Here is a 15,227-nt window from a genome sequence, read left to right as displayed (position 1 = left end):
GTCTGGAGCTATCTGATGTCCCGGATGTGATGTGTCCAGGAGTGAGATGAGTCGGCTACCCTGCTATCCTGGAGTGCCAGGTCTTTAGCCTCTGAGCCCTGAGCCTGAGCCCAGACTGTCTGCAAATTAGAGAAATTAGCCCAGCCAGGCGCAGGCCAGTGAAAGAGCCCAAATCCTCACCTCCCCTCCCTTTCCACAGCGCACACACACACTCCATCTAGCACCACCATTAACCCCCACGCCACACTGGGCAGTAAAGCTCCGCTCTTGGAATAGCGGTCTTGCCATATGGCAGCCAATTTATTATTTCAGCCAGCCAAGTTAAGAAAGAAAGGAGGAGAGGAGGAGGGGGATTTGTGACGGACACAAATATAGTTCTAATGTTTAATATAAAGATGTGGCCTCAGCAGCTTATAGCAGTTAAAAATAAAAATGACAGCGTGGAAATATATGTCCAGTTCTTTGCACTTGAACAATATTTGTCAAATACACTTTCTGTTTGTCTTTAACTATTCTATGAAGCCTGGAAATCAAGTGTTTGTCTCATATTTCTTGCAGCTTTTACATTGTGTTTCATATAAGTGCACCTTGACACCTATGCACACTACGCACTGTCTTGCGCACACACAAATACACTCACACATACACACTTTTATACACATTTCAAACTTTTTTTCTGCTTTTGTGTTTGCCATTACTTTTATGATGTCATATACGTTTCTGTATGTTAATTTTTGTGTTCTTTATAAAAAAAAATTGGGCAGAGGTTTCAAATAAGCCCACTTTGGGTTTCTTCCTCTCCTTGCACTGCTTATTATTTGTTATTTTTGTCATTTTTTAGTGTCTTAAATTGTCCAAAAATACAGAAAACATTCAAAAAACAAATAAAACTGAACAAAAATCAAACACACTTTTAAGGAACAAGGAAATCAGGCATTGAGTCCAGCATAACGCCTATAATTTTTTGTTTTCAACATTCAGCCCACAGGTTATGTAACATTTGGTAAATTTAGGTAAAGATAAATGCTGTAAATTACAATAATACAACTGTATCTATTTCTGCACAGTCACTTCTGCCACCAGTGATAAAATGACATATACTTTATTTTTGTGAAATGTTCCACATCACAAGTAAAAAGCTCAATGTCATCTTTTTTAATGTACAGAAAAATTACATTTATTTCACGTAATAAATTTGACAAATTCACATATAAGTTCATGTGTTTGTAAGACATTTCACATATGAAAACTTAAATTTCACACATGCTTCCTTGCACAGGCTGCATCTCCACATATAGACGAGTCACATTCTCTTTTTTTACCCTCCATATGTTGTTTTAACGGCTCTCTCCTGTCCTGACTATCTTTATGCAGGCCACCAGGTGAGGTGACCCAGAGCTCTGTATTATTAGACCATGTGTGTTTGTGTGTGTCTGAAAGTAAAGGGGATGCTCACCAGACAGGTGTCTAAGTCTCTTCCCTGCGTGCCTGGATGACCTGCCCTACATCTGTTACCTGTGAATGAGTGAAGCTCACCATTCAGCACAGGGCATGGAAGACGTGTGCAAGAGAGATCATCAGTATATTGTTTTTACATTTCTTGTTTTGCCTATTCCCTGATTGAATTACAATTTAGATATAAAAGAAAATTGTGCTTGTGTGTATTTGTATACATTTGGGATTAATACAGTGTGTGTGTGTGTGTGTGTGTGTGTGTGTGTGGCAGGGGTCTTAAAGACGTTCTACAGTGAGATGTAGGTCAAGGAGATACAGTGGCAGCAGATTGCTCATTAAGTGCCAAACCAAGCAAAAGTCTATGAGTGTGTTTTTCAGTGGCAACAGGCCAGCCATCTGCTCTTCTTTTATTCATTCATTAACATGTCTTCTTTGTGTGTGTGTGTGTGTGTGTGTGTGTGTGTGTGTGTGTAAGCATTCATCACAACAGCCACTTGCTCGCTGGCCAAGTGTACAACGTCACTGATGTTGTTGTCTAAAACCAACAGTTGTGTGTCAGACAGCTCAGATCACATGACCACGGTGGCTCATGATTGGCCGGGCCGATGAGCTAAAAAAGCTTGGCGCAATCCAGAGCTCATGAGTTTCTGGTGACGGCGACAGAGTGACCACAGCGAGAGCGGATACCCAAAGGATCTAACTGACAGGAACCCTCCGAAGAAACACACCACAAAGAAGAGAGCGTATAAAAAGGAAAAAGAAAAATCAAGGGATGACATAGCCAAAGAAATGAGGATCCTACAGCTGAATGAATGTGTGAAAGTAAGTCGTATCTTATTTCTTTTTTTTTTTCTTTTTTGGTGTCAAGTATAACCTTGGATAGTTAAAAGATGGATAAATGCTTAACAACAACCTGATCTACTGTCCTCGTAAGACACGGCTGGTTTAACTAAATGGCAAGTGATGGGATGTTGGCCAAGTGCAGTTGTTCATGAATGGAACTGGCTGCCTGAATAATGAACGACTGCCAGGAGCCATTTTTAAATAATGGAAAATACTGAGTCTTTTATATGGATTACATGGATTTCAAACAGCCATATTGAGTTGACTTTGATTATTGAGATTATGAACCTTGAGGTCAACCTGTTGTGGTAAGGTCTGCCTTTCTGAATAGGTTGTATGCCACTGTCAGTTTGTGGGCAACGATGTCAAACTAAAGCAGGTCACATAAACAGATGATTTCTTTCTGATTCTTGTGGTACTAAAGTCTCTTCCTCTCTCTTCCTTTTCCAGATCTTGAGCTTTAACCAGCACACCTAAAACAAGGGACCTACCCGACCAAACCAAAGCACTTCTATACCAAAGCAACCTAAACCAAACAGAACCAAACCAAACTAAAAGCTCTGAAGCTTGACGATCTACTACAGTATATCTACATTGTCAAGATGAAGCTAGAAAGCGACATGAGCGGGTGGAGGGAGGTGGACTTTGTCCTCAACTGCACCTACATTGTTCCGGACCAGGTGTCGGACCCCAGCTTCAGCCTGCCCAAAGCCATGACCTCCATCCCACGCAACCTCACCTTCGAATACGGCACGGACAACGAGGTAAGAGCAGTTCAGCTCCTTCAGACTGTTTATCTTCCGAGATTAAGAATGGTTTACTCTAAGGACTGGGCAACATATCGATATTATGTCAATATCGTGATATGAGACTGGATCTTAATATCGTAAGTGTTGTCTTTTCCTGGTTCTAAAGGCTGCATTACGGTAACGTGACGACATTTCCTGAACCTACCAGACTGTTCTAGCTGCTCTATTTGTTGTCTTTACCAACTCAGTCATTATATCCACGTCACTGATGATTATCTATCAAGAATCTCATTCTGAAAATATCTTGTGAAAGCACCAATACAACAATACAATATATAAACATGTGAAGGCAACCAGTCTAACAAACTTGTATAACTAAATTCGCTGCAATCCAGTTTCTTGAATGGCCAGTTCTGTCAGATTAACGCTTTACTGTTTAGACTTCAAAATATTAATTCTGTGTTACATAACATTCTGTTGGACCATCTGCATTGGGTTTCTTAGAACAAAAGATCTGCTGACTAATGAGTTCTTCGCACATTTGATACAGTGCACAGCGTGTTTGTGTGTGTGTGTGTGTGTGTGTGTGTGTGTGGACATGGGGGCCACTGGCAGCTTGAGGTCAGGGGCCTTCTTATGTCCTCTGGTCACCTCAACTTCCATTATGTCACCCTACTGTTTCAGCCATTGTGCAGCTTCTTTGCACCTCTATAATATGGGTATGATATAATGGTGCATGCAGAAACTACTTACTCAGAACATAAACACACACAGAGTAAGTCGTCAGATGATCTTATCGCGTCAAAATTTCCCTCCTTTTTTTCTTCTTTACAACTCTGCCTTACCTATTTTCCTTTTACAGCCTTTCTCACTCAGGTGAGTCAGTGAAAGCAAACATAGTAACCCGGGGCTATATCAGTCAGCTGACTGTTTGGCACGCAGTGCTGTAAGATCCGGTATCTGTCTGGACATGTCACTGTAATGACCTGCAATGTTGTCTACAAGCAAGCATGGTTTTAAAAGGTAATTTGTCGGCCTACTGTAACTAAAGAGAAAATGGTCATCTTAAAAAGGAAGAGAGAGCAAGAGAGATGTCACACTCACTTGTTTTGTTGCTCTTAATGCTCAACACTGTGATGCTTGCGGTTGACTTTGCTGTCCCCTTCCTCTTTTTGTCCTGACCCAGGCAACACTTTCTGCCATCCTTCCTCTTCTCTTTCGCTCATACTCTCATCTCTTCCCCCTTGCAAAGCATGCAAACCATGGTGATAAAAATCACTCTTAAGGTTTATTTCAAATCCCCAGCTCGTGTTTACTAACTAAAACACTTCACACTTGATGCAGCCAAACTTGAGTTGTTTTTTTTTTGACTGACCAATCATAATATCTATATAAAAAACTTAATGGCAGATAATTAGAGTTCATGTACTACATGTCTGTGCACATGAGATCATTGAGTCATAAAGGTATCAGATAAGAAATGATAGACGAAAACAAGCACGAGCACACACTCATATGCCTGTCGGTAATTTGTGCTGTTTAAACTGGCCCTTGTCCATCAAGTGGTTTCTCTTCCCAAACACGGTGTCATGTGAACCTCTCTCCATAACTCACCCAAGCTCAAGCTGGGAAATTAATTTCCTGTGATGACCATAAAGCACAGCCACTCCTTTGTTTGGGTGCGTAGGATGGTGCATCCATATGTGTCACCCTACATGTAGGGTACAGGTCACACAGTTATCAGGAACTGGCTTTGAAAGAAGGGATTTTTTTTTCTAGCACAGGTGAGTGTATAGTTGTTTAAGTTTGACAGATGAGTCAAACTGAGTCTGGATGAAAACTGAAAAGAAAAAAGTCAGCTGACTCTATTGTCTTTGCTATACTTGTTCAGCACGTGTTTGGCTACCAGGAGAAATGTTGGGCCCACTTGTTTTCATACTCCTCGTAACTTCTTCACACTTTTTCTAAATCTCCCTTTCCTCACAGTTTTTATTCTGAAGTGTGCCAGGACACGCAAAGAAGGGTGGAGGAGGGCACGTGGCAGATGGGGCGTTAGCAACGGGTGCCAGTGAGCAGGGAGCGAGGCAGTGGAGGGGATGGATGGTGAGGGAGAAGCTGGGGAGAAGGAGGGTGTGTTAGGGGGGATTTAGGTTAAAACCAGATGATTAACTTTCGTTGGGGACAGGCAGCCGGCCAGGCAGCCGGCCAGGCCTCAACCCGGCGGGCGCACGAGCTATTTCGAGAGGGTTAAGAAAAGACCGAGGGTTGGGGGAAGGCAGGAGGAAAAGGAGGGCATTCAGGAGTGTGATAGCGTGGGTCCACTTAAGAAAGCCCATCCTTCTCCCCCCACCAACACCACCTCCCTCCCTCCCTCCCTCCCCCTTCTTCCCAACCTGGCCGAACTGAGCGGTTAAGCAGCGGCGGCGGCCACAGCGATTCGTTAGTCACGCAACGCCAACAAAGCACAATGTCCCTGTCACACTGGTTCATCGCATCCAGGAATCACCTCATTCAACTCCACGGCCGCTTTACACACACACACACACACACACACACACACTCCTGCTGCCCTCAGTGACCTGTTGTTCTTCTAATTAACAGCATATACATATTTTAGAAAAGCCAAAATTTGAAAATAATCACAAGGTGTTCAGGTGTTCATCAATTTTTGTTTGTTTTTATGGTTTGACCTTTACACAGGAAGCTACGAAAAATCCTTTCGAGACAGTTTGAATTACATTTCCTCAATGGCAGGAAGAAAGAGTGTGTGTTTATGTATGGGGGGGTGGGGGGGGGGGGGGGTTACTTAAGGATTGAGCACAAAGCTCCTCAAGATATGGAGGCTGTGTGTACGCCACAGATGCTGCTGCCTGATGGCGTGTGTGTTTGTGTTTGGGTTCGTTTTGAAGAGGGTCGACCCCAAGCCTGTGCACTTTCTATAAAAGTGTGAATCTGGAAGCTATTCTGCACAACAAAGAGGACACAGACTTATCCTGTACTGTCTCGTTTTAGATTTATTATTTTTAACAACACAGTGTTTTCTCATCCAACTCAATAAAAAACTACCAGAAAAGGTCAGAAATGACTCAGTAACCTGGGGAACAGGACAGTTTCCGCTCTTACCACATACATTACTATATGGCCCTGAGCAAAAACGTATGAGAAATCCCACACACATCTCCTATTTGCAAAATAAGTTCAGACAAGCTTTGAAACACATTTTCCAGGGAATCCAATTATAGACAGATGTGTGAGTCAACTATACATCAATTTTGTATTCTATACAACATTTACATTTTGTAATCAGGGCCTTGCAGCTGTGACACAACCTGTCTGAAGAGCAGGCAGAGTCAGCGTTATCTTTTAAATTGCTTTACACACTTTTGTCTTTGCGGGTTTACAATCAGAAGTGTAGTCATGTCTTCTACGAAAGTTCGGAAGAAGACAACAAGACAACAGGTGACACCGCTCCCCCTCTCTCATGCCTATCTCTGGTGTTTACAAGGACAGCAGGTCAGAGATCAGTGGAGTAGGTCAGAGAAAGTGTAATTCTCTTCATTCGATTAACTTGTTAGCGTCGAAAGTGTGTCACCTTGTGGGTTTTAACCTGGCTCTAAAGCTGTCTGGGTCAACATGACGAAGCCAGCACGACTGCAACTGGCCGACAACCTGCTGGACATAAACAAACAATGTGACAAACACACATTTTACGCTACACTATGTTTATAGACGTACAGAAAGATTAACTGTTGTGTGCTCTTGTGACCCGAGAGATGACTTTTTTTTACTCAGTGTTGAGTTGGGGTGCATGGATGGATAACTGAACAGGCACAAAATGATCACATACAGATGCAAAACAGGTGCAAAGAGATGTACAGAGACTACAACAATGGGCAAAACAACCATAAAGAGACACAAAATGACTACAAGGAGATCCAAAGCAACTACAAAGACAGTCAAAATGACCACAAAGAGACACAAAACAACTAAAAATAAACTCAAATTGATGTGAAACAAATACAAAGAATACAAATGTCTTGCACCTATGTAGGAGAGGCCCAGGCATGTCTGTGCCCAGGCACCCATTATCTCATAATTCACCCCTGTTGCAGTGTAACATTCCACATAAGAGGCAAAACATGGAAAACATACTCTAAATGACTAAACTCTAATGATGTATTGGTCTGTGTTCCAGGTGATGGGTGTGTTCAGCAAAGAATACATTCCTCAGGGGACTCGCTTCGGCCCTCTGCAAGGAGTCATCTACACCAAAGATAACGTCCCAAAACAGGCCAACAGGAAATACTTCTGGAGGGTAAGGGAAACATACACACACATGCGTGTATCTACATAAACATGCAACATATATATATTTCGGTATCAATACAGTAACCCAGCTCAGCTTGATACTGGTTAAACAGGGGGGAAGTCTCAAATCTAGATGTCAGAAAATGACCCTGGGAACAGCTGAGGAGTAACTGAGGACGCGTTTTCTTCTTCCTCTCTTATTCATAAAAAAAAGAGACGTCCGTTGCTCAGATACAGAAGTTTCACATCAAGTCCAGGTCCGTACGTCAATAAGGAAACAAAAATGCTTTCACACAGTCTGCACTCGCGTAGAGGGGTTTTGGTGTAAATTTTAGAGGAAGTTGCAAATGCTGGTAGCACGTAACAATGGATTCACTCTCACACATTCATCAGAGCTTTACCGGCACTCAGGTCCTATGCTTCATGTGTCACACACACACACAAAGGAAGGGACTATTGTTCACATGCACTTTCTCAGACAATCCTCATCTTTCCGCCCCGGTTAAGTCGACAAGCCATGTTTCTTTTCTCTCTCTCTCATCCAGCTTATGTCATTTAGGAGTTTTTCTATTCTGCTGAGTCAATTCCCAAAAGGACTTTTTGTTGCCATCCTACGTATTTTCCTTCCGGCTTTATTTCCTGTAACCCTGTACAGGGGGCGTTGCATAGGTGCACTAGTGAAAGCCTGATGTTCCAAGGGAGTGATTATGTTATCTACGTTGCGACACAGGTGGAGAATGTACGTGCTGCCAAAGGCTTGCCCTGCGTGTGTGTGTGTGCTTTTGGCTGCCTGCCAGCACTTGTCAGTCAGGCAGCCACCAATTACACAGCTTTTATTTTCATAAGCCAATGCATACGTTTTTGTTGAAAGATGTGGTCGTAGTTAAGCGTACCATTGGCATCTATTCAATCAAATAAATCACATGCACAGAAACAATAATAAAAATACTAAGGGGCGGGAAAGAGAAAGAGAAAATGAGGAAAGAGGGAGAGTGAGAGAGACAGCCACTGGTTGAGTAGTCCAGCCACGCCTCCACCCCTCACGCCTACTAATACAGTGACAGGCACAAGCACAAACACACACAGGAGTGTAACACAGAGCAGAGCTGTAGGGTGCATACCAGAGGAGCAAAATAAACTGCAGCTGATAACTGAAGGATATTGAACTGTACATGGCAGAGGTGATTATTCTGACTTTTTTCTTTAATCCTAATTAATTTAAATTGTTTTCTAGTGATTGTTTAGATGATCTTATCTGGATTTTAATCACATATTATTTGAGCTTTTAATAATTCAAGCATCACATGCTGAAGTGTCTTTATTAATAGTGGATGTGGCCATTGCCATGTGGCAAAACAATAGTATTAATTTTACCATTTTACTATATTTAATAATACCCATTTAACATACAAGTAATGAGTAATCAGTTGCTGTTTTAATTTCATCTTCTCTCTTCCTCTTCTACAGATTTATAGCAGCGGGCAGCTTCAAAACTTCATTGATGGCTATGACGTCCAGAGAAGCAACTGGATGCGCTACGTCAATCCAGCCCGCTCTCTGGCCGAACAGAACCTGGTGGCATGCCAGAACGGCCGGGACATCTACTTCTACACCATCCGACCAGTGGAGCCTAGTCAGGAGCTGCTGGTGTGGTACAGCCAGGAGTTTGCCCAGAGGCTCTGCGGCCAGCAGGTCGACAGCAAACAAAGTGAGTGCAGCAGAAGGAGAAGCTTTTCGATTGTTGTATGTTTGGATGTGATGGTCTTTTCCACAGGCTTTGGAGAGGTAGACGATTAACAAACATTTTGAGGCACAGGAAGGCAAAATTTTAGTGGGTGATGTGATGGAAGTCGTTGGAATCTTGTATCACTGAGGGACGTTTCTTTTTTCGTACTAAATCTGACAAAATGACAGATTTAAATCTGTGGCTGTGACTAACACAGTACAAAATCTGCGTCAGGAGATATCTTTTATTGGCAAAATTCTATCACTTCAAAGTGAATAAAGACACATCATTCCCTTCGTGATGTTATCTTTAGCAAACAGTAAAGATAGTTGATGTTATTTTATCCTGTCTGGTTTACCATAGAGATCATGGGTAACACACACATGGACCCCACAAATCTCAGTATTTCATGAGATGCGGTAAATGATGTGGGATTGTTAAGGAGAGTGGAGAAATCGAAGGGGAATAATGCCTGGTCAAAGTACTTTTGTGAGTCATCTGTTGTCAGCTATTAGTAGAACAGCAAGTCATACCCTCATCACCCTGAATGATTGTCTGTTGCCACAAAGTCTGACTCATACCAACTGGATACACCAGATGCGTTGCCATTCATCTTAGTGACTAACACTAAGGCAGTATCATTACGTTGTTTTATTATCTTAATCTTAAAAGCTTTCACCTTCCTTTCAAGTTCAGGTATGCTCATTGTTTGTCTCCCGAGTTTGATTTTCTGATATATTTATTGACAGCAATCTAGTTTGGCAGCTTGGGTTGTTGAAGCGTCGGGTGGTAACGCTTGTATGCACAAACCCTGAGGACATTTTGAATCAGTTTGGGCTTTCAAATGCATCACTGTGCATCTGTTACGTCACATAGAACCTAAAATACTGTACACAGTTTGAATCTCTGTAGACAAATCTTCATATTAAAGGGAAAGTCTGATAGTATTATATACAGTAGATGTCAGTCACTGAGCCCTCAGTTTAGAGAAGCAACACAAAAAAAGTCCCACCAAAAAAAAAATTCAATATCAGTTTAAGTGCGTGCTATGTTCAGAATATTTTCACCGCTTTACTCTATAGTCCAACGGCGATTTCCGACAGGAAACTGTAGCTGTTGTATCACCATCTTCCAAACCAGACTCCATAGAGGAAAAAAAAGTGATGTAAAATTGCTGAACACAGGAGCTGCTGGTCTACCGCTGCCTTGATCAGTTATTTTGTTGGTGTTATTGTGTGATTTTGGCATTTAAAGGGGTTAGTTTGGGAACTATCCCTTTAAACTAAAGGAGAGATTAAATCAGTGGCATTTAAAATTAAATTTAGATGTGTAAAGCACCATGGTATGGTTTGGGAAATCGTCAACTGCGATTTAAAGTACAAATCAATTGTAGTAAATAGTCAAAACCAGACAAAAACACCTGCACAGCCATATAGACCCTGAAAGCAATTTGCATTAAGACTGCAGTAGAGTGACATGAAACAGTAGCTGAAGCACAATAGTGGTGACAAATTCTCAAAAAGAAAAAAAAAGGTGAGGGAAAAAAGGAAGAGATGTTTCACATCTTTTTGTGGCGAGTAAGACAGCTATACCCAGAAAAGGTTTCGCAAATGAAACCCAGAATCTTGCCATACGACTGTGACATGACACATGGACACCCACACACTTCACCACCAACTTACTCTCCCACATCAAAATCACTACTGTGACTGACTGACAGAACAGAAACCTATACTGTATGATTTACGTGTGAAGTCAGACTGAAACTACTATCATTTACCATAAGAGGGAGTGCCTTCTGTGGGCGGATGTGTATCTGCTGTGTTAAGCATTTCAGCTAACCAGGTATTATAATGGGCTTTTTTTTCTGTTCGATGACATCGTTTACTCATCAAACTCAATTGTCATTTTCTTTCCCACAGAATATTTGAATTCTGATGAAGAGTCAGAATACATCAAACAGCACCTACCTCAGCAGACGTGGCTTACAGAGAGAACAAAGGAGGAGATGAAAGAAGAGAGGGATGAAGACGGAGAGGAGAAGATTGATGTGGAGGTGCTGGAAAGAGACACTCCACCTGACACGCCTGACGACCAGATCATGGATTTCAGCAGAAAAGTTGAAAAGGAGGAGAGCGACAGAGATCAAGAAGACCAGGGGATCATTCCTTCTCCTCAGCCAGAGCATAGAGAGCCCACCCTGGGCTTAAATCACTCGTATTTACCAGAACACCATCCTGCACTTTCATCTCAGCACAGAAATCTCCCTCTTCACCTCCACGGCCTGTACAGGGAAGGCGTTTCCTCTTACCCCCTTTACCCCCAGCCCAGACCCCTCCAGCCCAATTACCACCTCCTTCCCCCCTACAACCCACACTATCCTCGCCTCCTCCTACCCTCCTACTCCCCTCCCTTCCCTGGCATGCTGCCCTCAAGAGGAGCCCTCCAATACAGCAGCTATCTGGGCACAGACGGACTCCCATATCCACCCATTGGCCCACCTAACCTGCTGCCAGTGTCCCTCCCTTACCCTCCATCTTCACAGGGAGGTCTGAAAGAACTAAAGCCAAATGTGTCGCCACCACGAGGCGCCCCAGCCACCCCAGAGCTCTCCCCCCTCCCCAAGCCTGGCAGTCAACATCAGTCGACTGAGCAGTCGCCCTCCAGTTGCGAGGAAGCCATGAATCTGAGCCTGGCTACGATCAAAAGCAACACAGCAACACGCAATGGCCCCGGCCACAAATCCCTGCCCTACCCACTGCAGAAGCAGAATGGGAAGATCAAGTATGAATGTAATATCTGCTCAAAGACTTTCGGACAGCTGTCAAACCTCAAGGTATCAGCTTCAGCTCCTCTCTCTTGTGCTTATAATGTCATGTATTCCAATTCTTCAACAACAGTGCTCATATTTCTTTCCCTATGATCTGTGTAATTGTAGGTCCATCTCCGAGTGCATAGCGGTGAGAGGCCGTTCCAGTGTAACCTATGTAAAAAGAGCTTCACTCAGCTGGCTCACCTCCAGAAACATCACCTGGTCCACACAGGAGAGAAGCCGCATGAATGTCAGGTACGTCGAAAACGCTGAGTGCATTTTCTTTCTCTCTTTACAAACTCTTTCCTGACCTCACTGTGACATTGATGTAAAATCGAGAGTGTGAAAGACACACAAGAAAGCGTTGTGTATCCACAATACATGTAAATGCCCTCTGACTCACATGTCTTACTGGTAAGGCAGTCTCTTTGATATCCAATGAGCCATTACACACTTTGTCATGTAATTGTTTAGTGTGACATTGTGGGTGTGAGTGTTAAGCGTGAGGCTAGAACTGGTCCTACAAAGAAAGAAAAGCAATCCCTGTTGTTTTATGAAAGCACCCCACAGAACTGGAATAATACGGTCAAGCCTTGGTATGACATCAAGATGACATCATACTGGTCCGCTCAGTTCTCCCAGAATAATCCTAAACACAATCCAACTGTTTTCTTAGGGTGTTAACGATCAGTCACATGAGTGTTGCTCACAGAAGCCTTAACCTTTGACTTCATGCTTTCCAGGTGTGTCACAAACGCTTCAGCAGCACCAGCAACTTGAAGACACACCAACGCCTCCACTCGGGGGAGAAACCTTACCAGTGCAAGCTGTGCAGCACCAAGTTCACCCAGTACATCCACCTCAAATTGCACCGCCGCCTCCACAGCAGCCGTGACAGGCCCCACCGCTGCCATCTCTGCTCCCAGGCCTTCTTCCACCGCTTCTCTCTCCGCATCCACCAGTGCAGCTGCTGCCTGGCCAACGCTCCGGTCAACGTGCACATAAAACAGATGGTGGAGCAGTTCGACACCAGCCAGGAGGCTGACATGCTCACAGAGGCTGCGTCAGCAGCGCAGGTGGAGGAAGCGGTGGAGCGCTGGTTGGCTCGTACCTTAGAGGGCGAGGGGAAGGAGGACCAGAAGGAGGCCACTGTACTGCTGAAGGCTCTGACAGCGGCGATTAACACACCGGCGATGCCCTCAGCCCAATCAGCTACATCACACCACAGCCCTCACCTGGCCTATCAGGAGAGGGCCAGCGTTGTTCATCTCCACCAACGGCCAGCAGTGAAGACAGAGGGACAGTGAATTGAAAGGGTATAAAAAGGACATACCATCAACAAAGAAAACAGATGTCGCCAAATAAAACTCCCTACATTGTCTATGAAGGGCATTAAAGGGAATAAAAACTTTGATAATCCAATGAGCGCAGCACCAAAAGAAGAGCATTCCAAAGACTGGGCGAGGGTACTCACTGATTGTACTTCCTTGCAAAACTTAAAAACATTCAAACAGAGGAGGATGTTGTTAAACTGTGAATTATTTAAAATTCTTTTCACTCAGGTAGAGAAATGTTTGCTTTTTGTGCTTTAACTTATTACTTTTATTTTGAAATTTGAGTCATCTCTATTTATTTAGTTGTATCATAGCTTGTTTTTTCTGTTAGTGTTTATTTTTTACGCCTATATGTTGACATTTCCAAGGAGATTCGAATCTCCAAGGAAAACCGCAACTGGACTCAGGATGATGTAATTATGTGGCACAGACCTGTAAATGAGTTTTCACGTGTTTAACTGTGCATTCTTTTACTTTGTGTGACTGTGTGTTTGAGCTTCTGGGTGCATGTGTACAACGAGTGGAAGTACATGTGAACCGACAGGGCACGGTGATGGCACAAACCAACTTTCTGCTCTTAAGCTGTTTGCAACTGTTTTATTTATTTATGATTTTTAAAAAAAAGGGAAAAAACAGTATTTTTTTTTTCTCGAAACTGTGTGTTAATAAGCAATTGCCAAAATTACAATCCAATAACTTGAATGTGTAGCACTGTTTTTGGATCATTATTCAACTAATTCTAACAGAAGAAGGTTCAGAAAAAGCATTATTCACATTTTCTCTTGATTATACATCAACTTCTCACAGCTAATTACAAAGACACACTGTGCTGAACAAAACCAAATGTATGGAAAAGTCTTGCTGCCATGCCAGAATTAAAAAAAACAGATCAGTATCGGGTCATAACGTGAAAAAGGTATCGTCATAATAAGATGTTTTTCACGTTTTAACAAGATATTTTAACGTTATAACAATAAATGATCATGTTTCAAGATGAAATGTATACGTCATAACAAGATAAATAGTATATGACAATGACAATATCTTGTTATAACATTAAAAAATGCGGGATCTGTCGGTTTATTTTTAGCGTGGCAGCAGAAATCCGCAGTACAAATGCCACCAAAAGACACAAAACTACAGACTGAATATAATAACAGTAACACATATGTACACAAGATCTTTGGAGAAATGGCTTTCATTCTTTCTTACTGCAACGTTTTTATGTCGAAACCTAACGCTGAGTATCTAAGTGGATTGGTATGTAGCTTTTTACTGGATTCAAATGTTTCAGATATTTCTTACATACAAAGCTTTACTGTAAATGTTTGTAAACTCGAGCTTCGTCCAAATCTTAAACCAGCATCGGTACCTCATGTTCAGCATCTGACAACAAAAACCAGCAATGCAGGAGCACAATATTCTAACACTGTTCATATTTCCGTCTCTTAGCACTGTAATAAAAACGCAGCTAGATCTGTATGCTTTTGGTAGCCAAAAACAGCAGGTGGGTACTATTCTTGAAAATTGTACTACTGAATCTGTAATGTACTACTTTTATCATTTTCATAGTGTTTTTTTCTTTTGTACAATATGTTTGTCACTGTAGTGTATTTTTGGAAACAGGTTATGAGATGTTGAGAATTTATATGCAAGAGACTATTTTGACGATACTTTTATATTTACATGATGTAGCATATTAAAGATATTGTTTCTATACGTCCAGTGTTTTGCGTGTGTTTTCATGCCAATATAAGCTTTGAATGGTGAGACAATGCAGCGACTGGGTGGACATAATGAAATCATTTCTGCAATCCCATGATAAATGAAGTATTGCACTATTTCTAGGGGTGCATGAATGACTTTCTAGGAGTCATCTGATAAGGATTAGCTCACTCTGTAAAATCACATGTTAGTTTCAGGAAGGGGTGGGTGGGAGGTTTGAACCCAGGGTGTGGGAGCCCTTCTGTGTGGAGTTTGCAAGAACTCCGTGTTTCAGC

The 15,227-nt window shown here is 42.4% G+C and overlaps 1 protein-coding gene across 2 annotated transcripts; it reads left to right on the top strand.

The window, feature by feature from the left end:
• Nucleotides 1-2,117: 2,117 nt before the first annotated feature.
• prdm1b (PR domain containing 1b, with ZNF domain) lies at nucleotides 2,118-14,946 on the top strand. 2 transcript variants are annotated; one of them, XM_033636336.2, is made up of 7 exons: nucleotides 2,118-2,277; nucleotides 2,749-3,062; nucleotides 7,243-7,362; nucleotides 8,823-9,063; nucleotides 11,004-11,917; nucleotides 12,020-12,148; nucleotides 12,637-14,946. In XM_033636336.2, the coding sequence occupies exons 2-7, from the start codon at nucleotides 2,901-2,903 to the stop codon at nucleotides 13,198-13,200; spliced, it is 2,130 nt and encodes a 709-aa protein (XP_033492227.2). In that variant the 5' UTR covers nucleotides 2,118-2,277; nucleotides 2,749-2,900; the 3' UTR covers nucleotides 13,201-14,946. The 2 variants fall into 2 exon arrangements, with proteins under 2 accessions (XP_033492227.2, XP_033492228.1); XM_033636337.2 differs by lacking the exons at nucleotides 2,118-2,277; nucleotides 2,749-3,062; nucleotides 7,243-7,362 and adding an exon at nucleotides 8,408-8,536.
• Nucleotides 14,947-15,227: the final 281 nt, after the last annotated feature.

Source organism: Epinephelus lanceolatus, chromosome 16 (genome assembly GCF_041903045.1).
Source record: "Epinephelus lanceolatus isolate andai-2023 chromosome 16, ASM4190304v1, whole genome shotgun sequence".
Taxonomy (NCBI): Eukaryota; Metazoa; Chordata; class Actinopteri; order Perciformes; family Serranidae; genus Epinephelus; species Epinephelus lanceolatus.
Note: the sequence above shows the minus strand (reverse complement) of the source record. Positions and strands in the feature narration are given on the sequence as shown.

Bases quoted from the DNA above. Each gene is read 5' to 3' on its own strand.
- prdm1b (XM_033636336.2), top strand. From the start codon at position 2,901: ATGAAGCTAGAAAGCGACATGAGCGGGTGGAGGGAGGTGGACTTTGTC. The intron at 11,918-12,019 runs GTATCAGCTTCA...GTGTAATTGTAG, and splicing joins GACAGCTGTCAAACCTCAAG to GTCCATCTCCGAGTGCATAG. The intron at 12,149-12,636 runs GTACGTCGAAAA...CATGCTTTCCAG, and splicing joins AGAAGCCGCATGAATGTCAG to GTGTGTCACAAACGCTTCAG.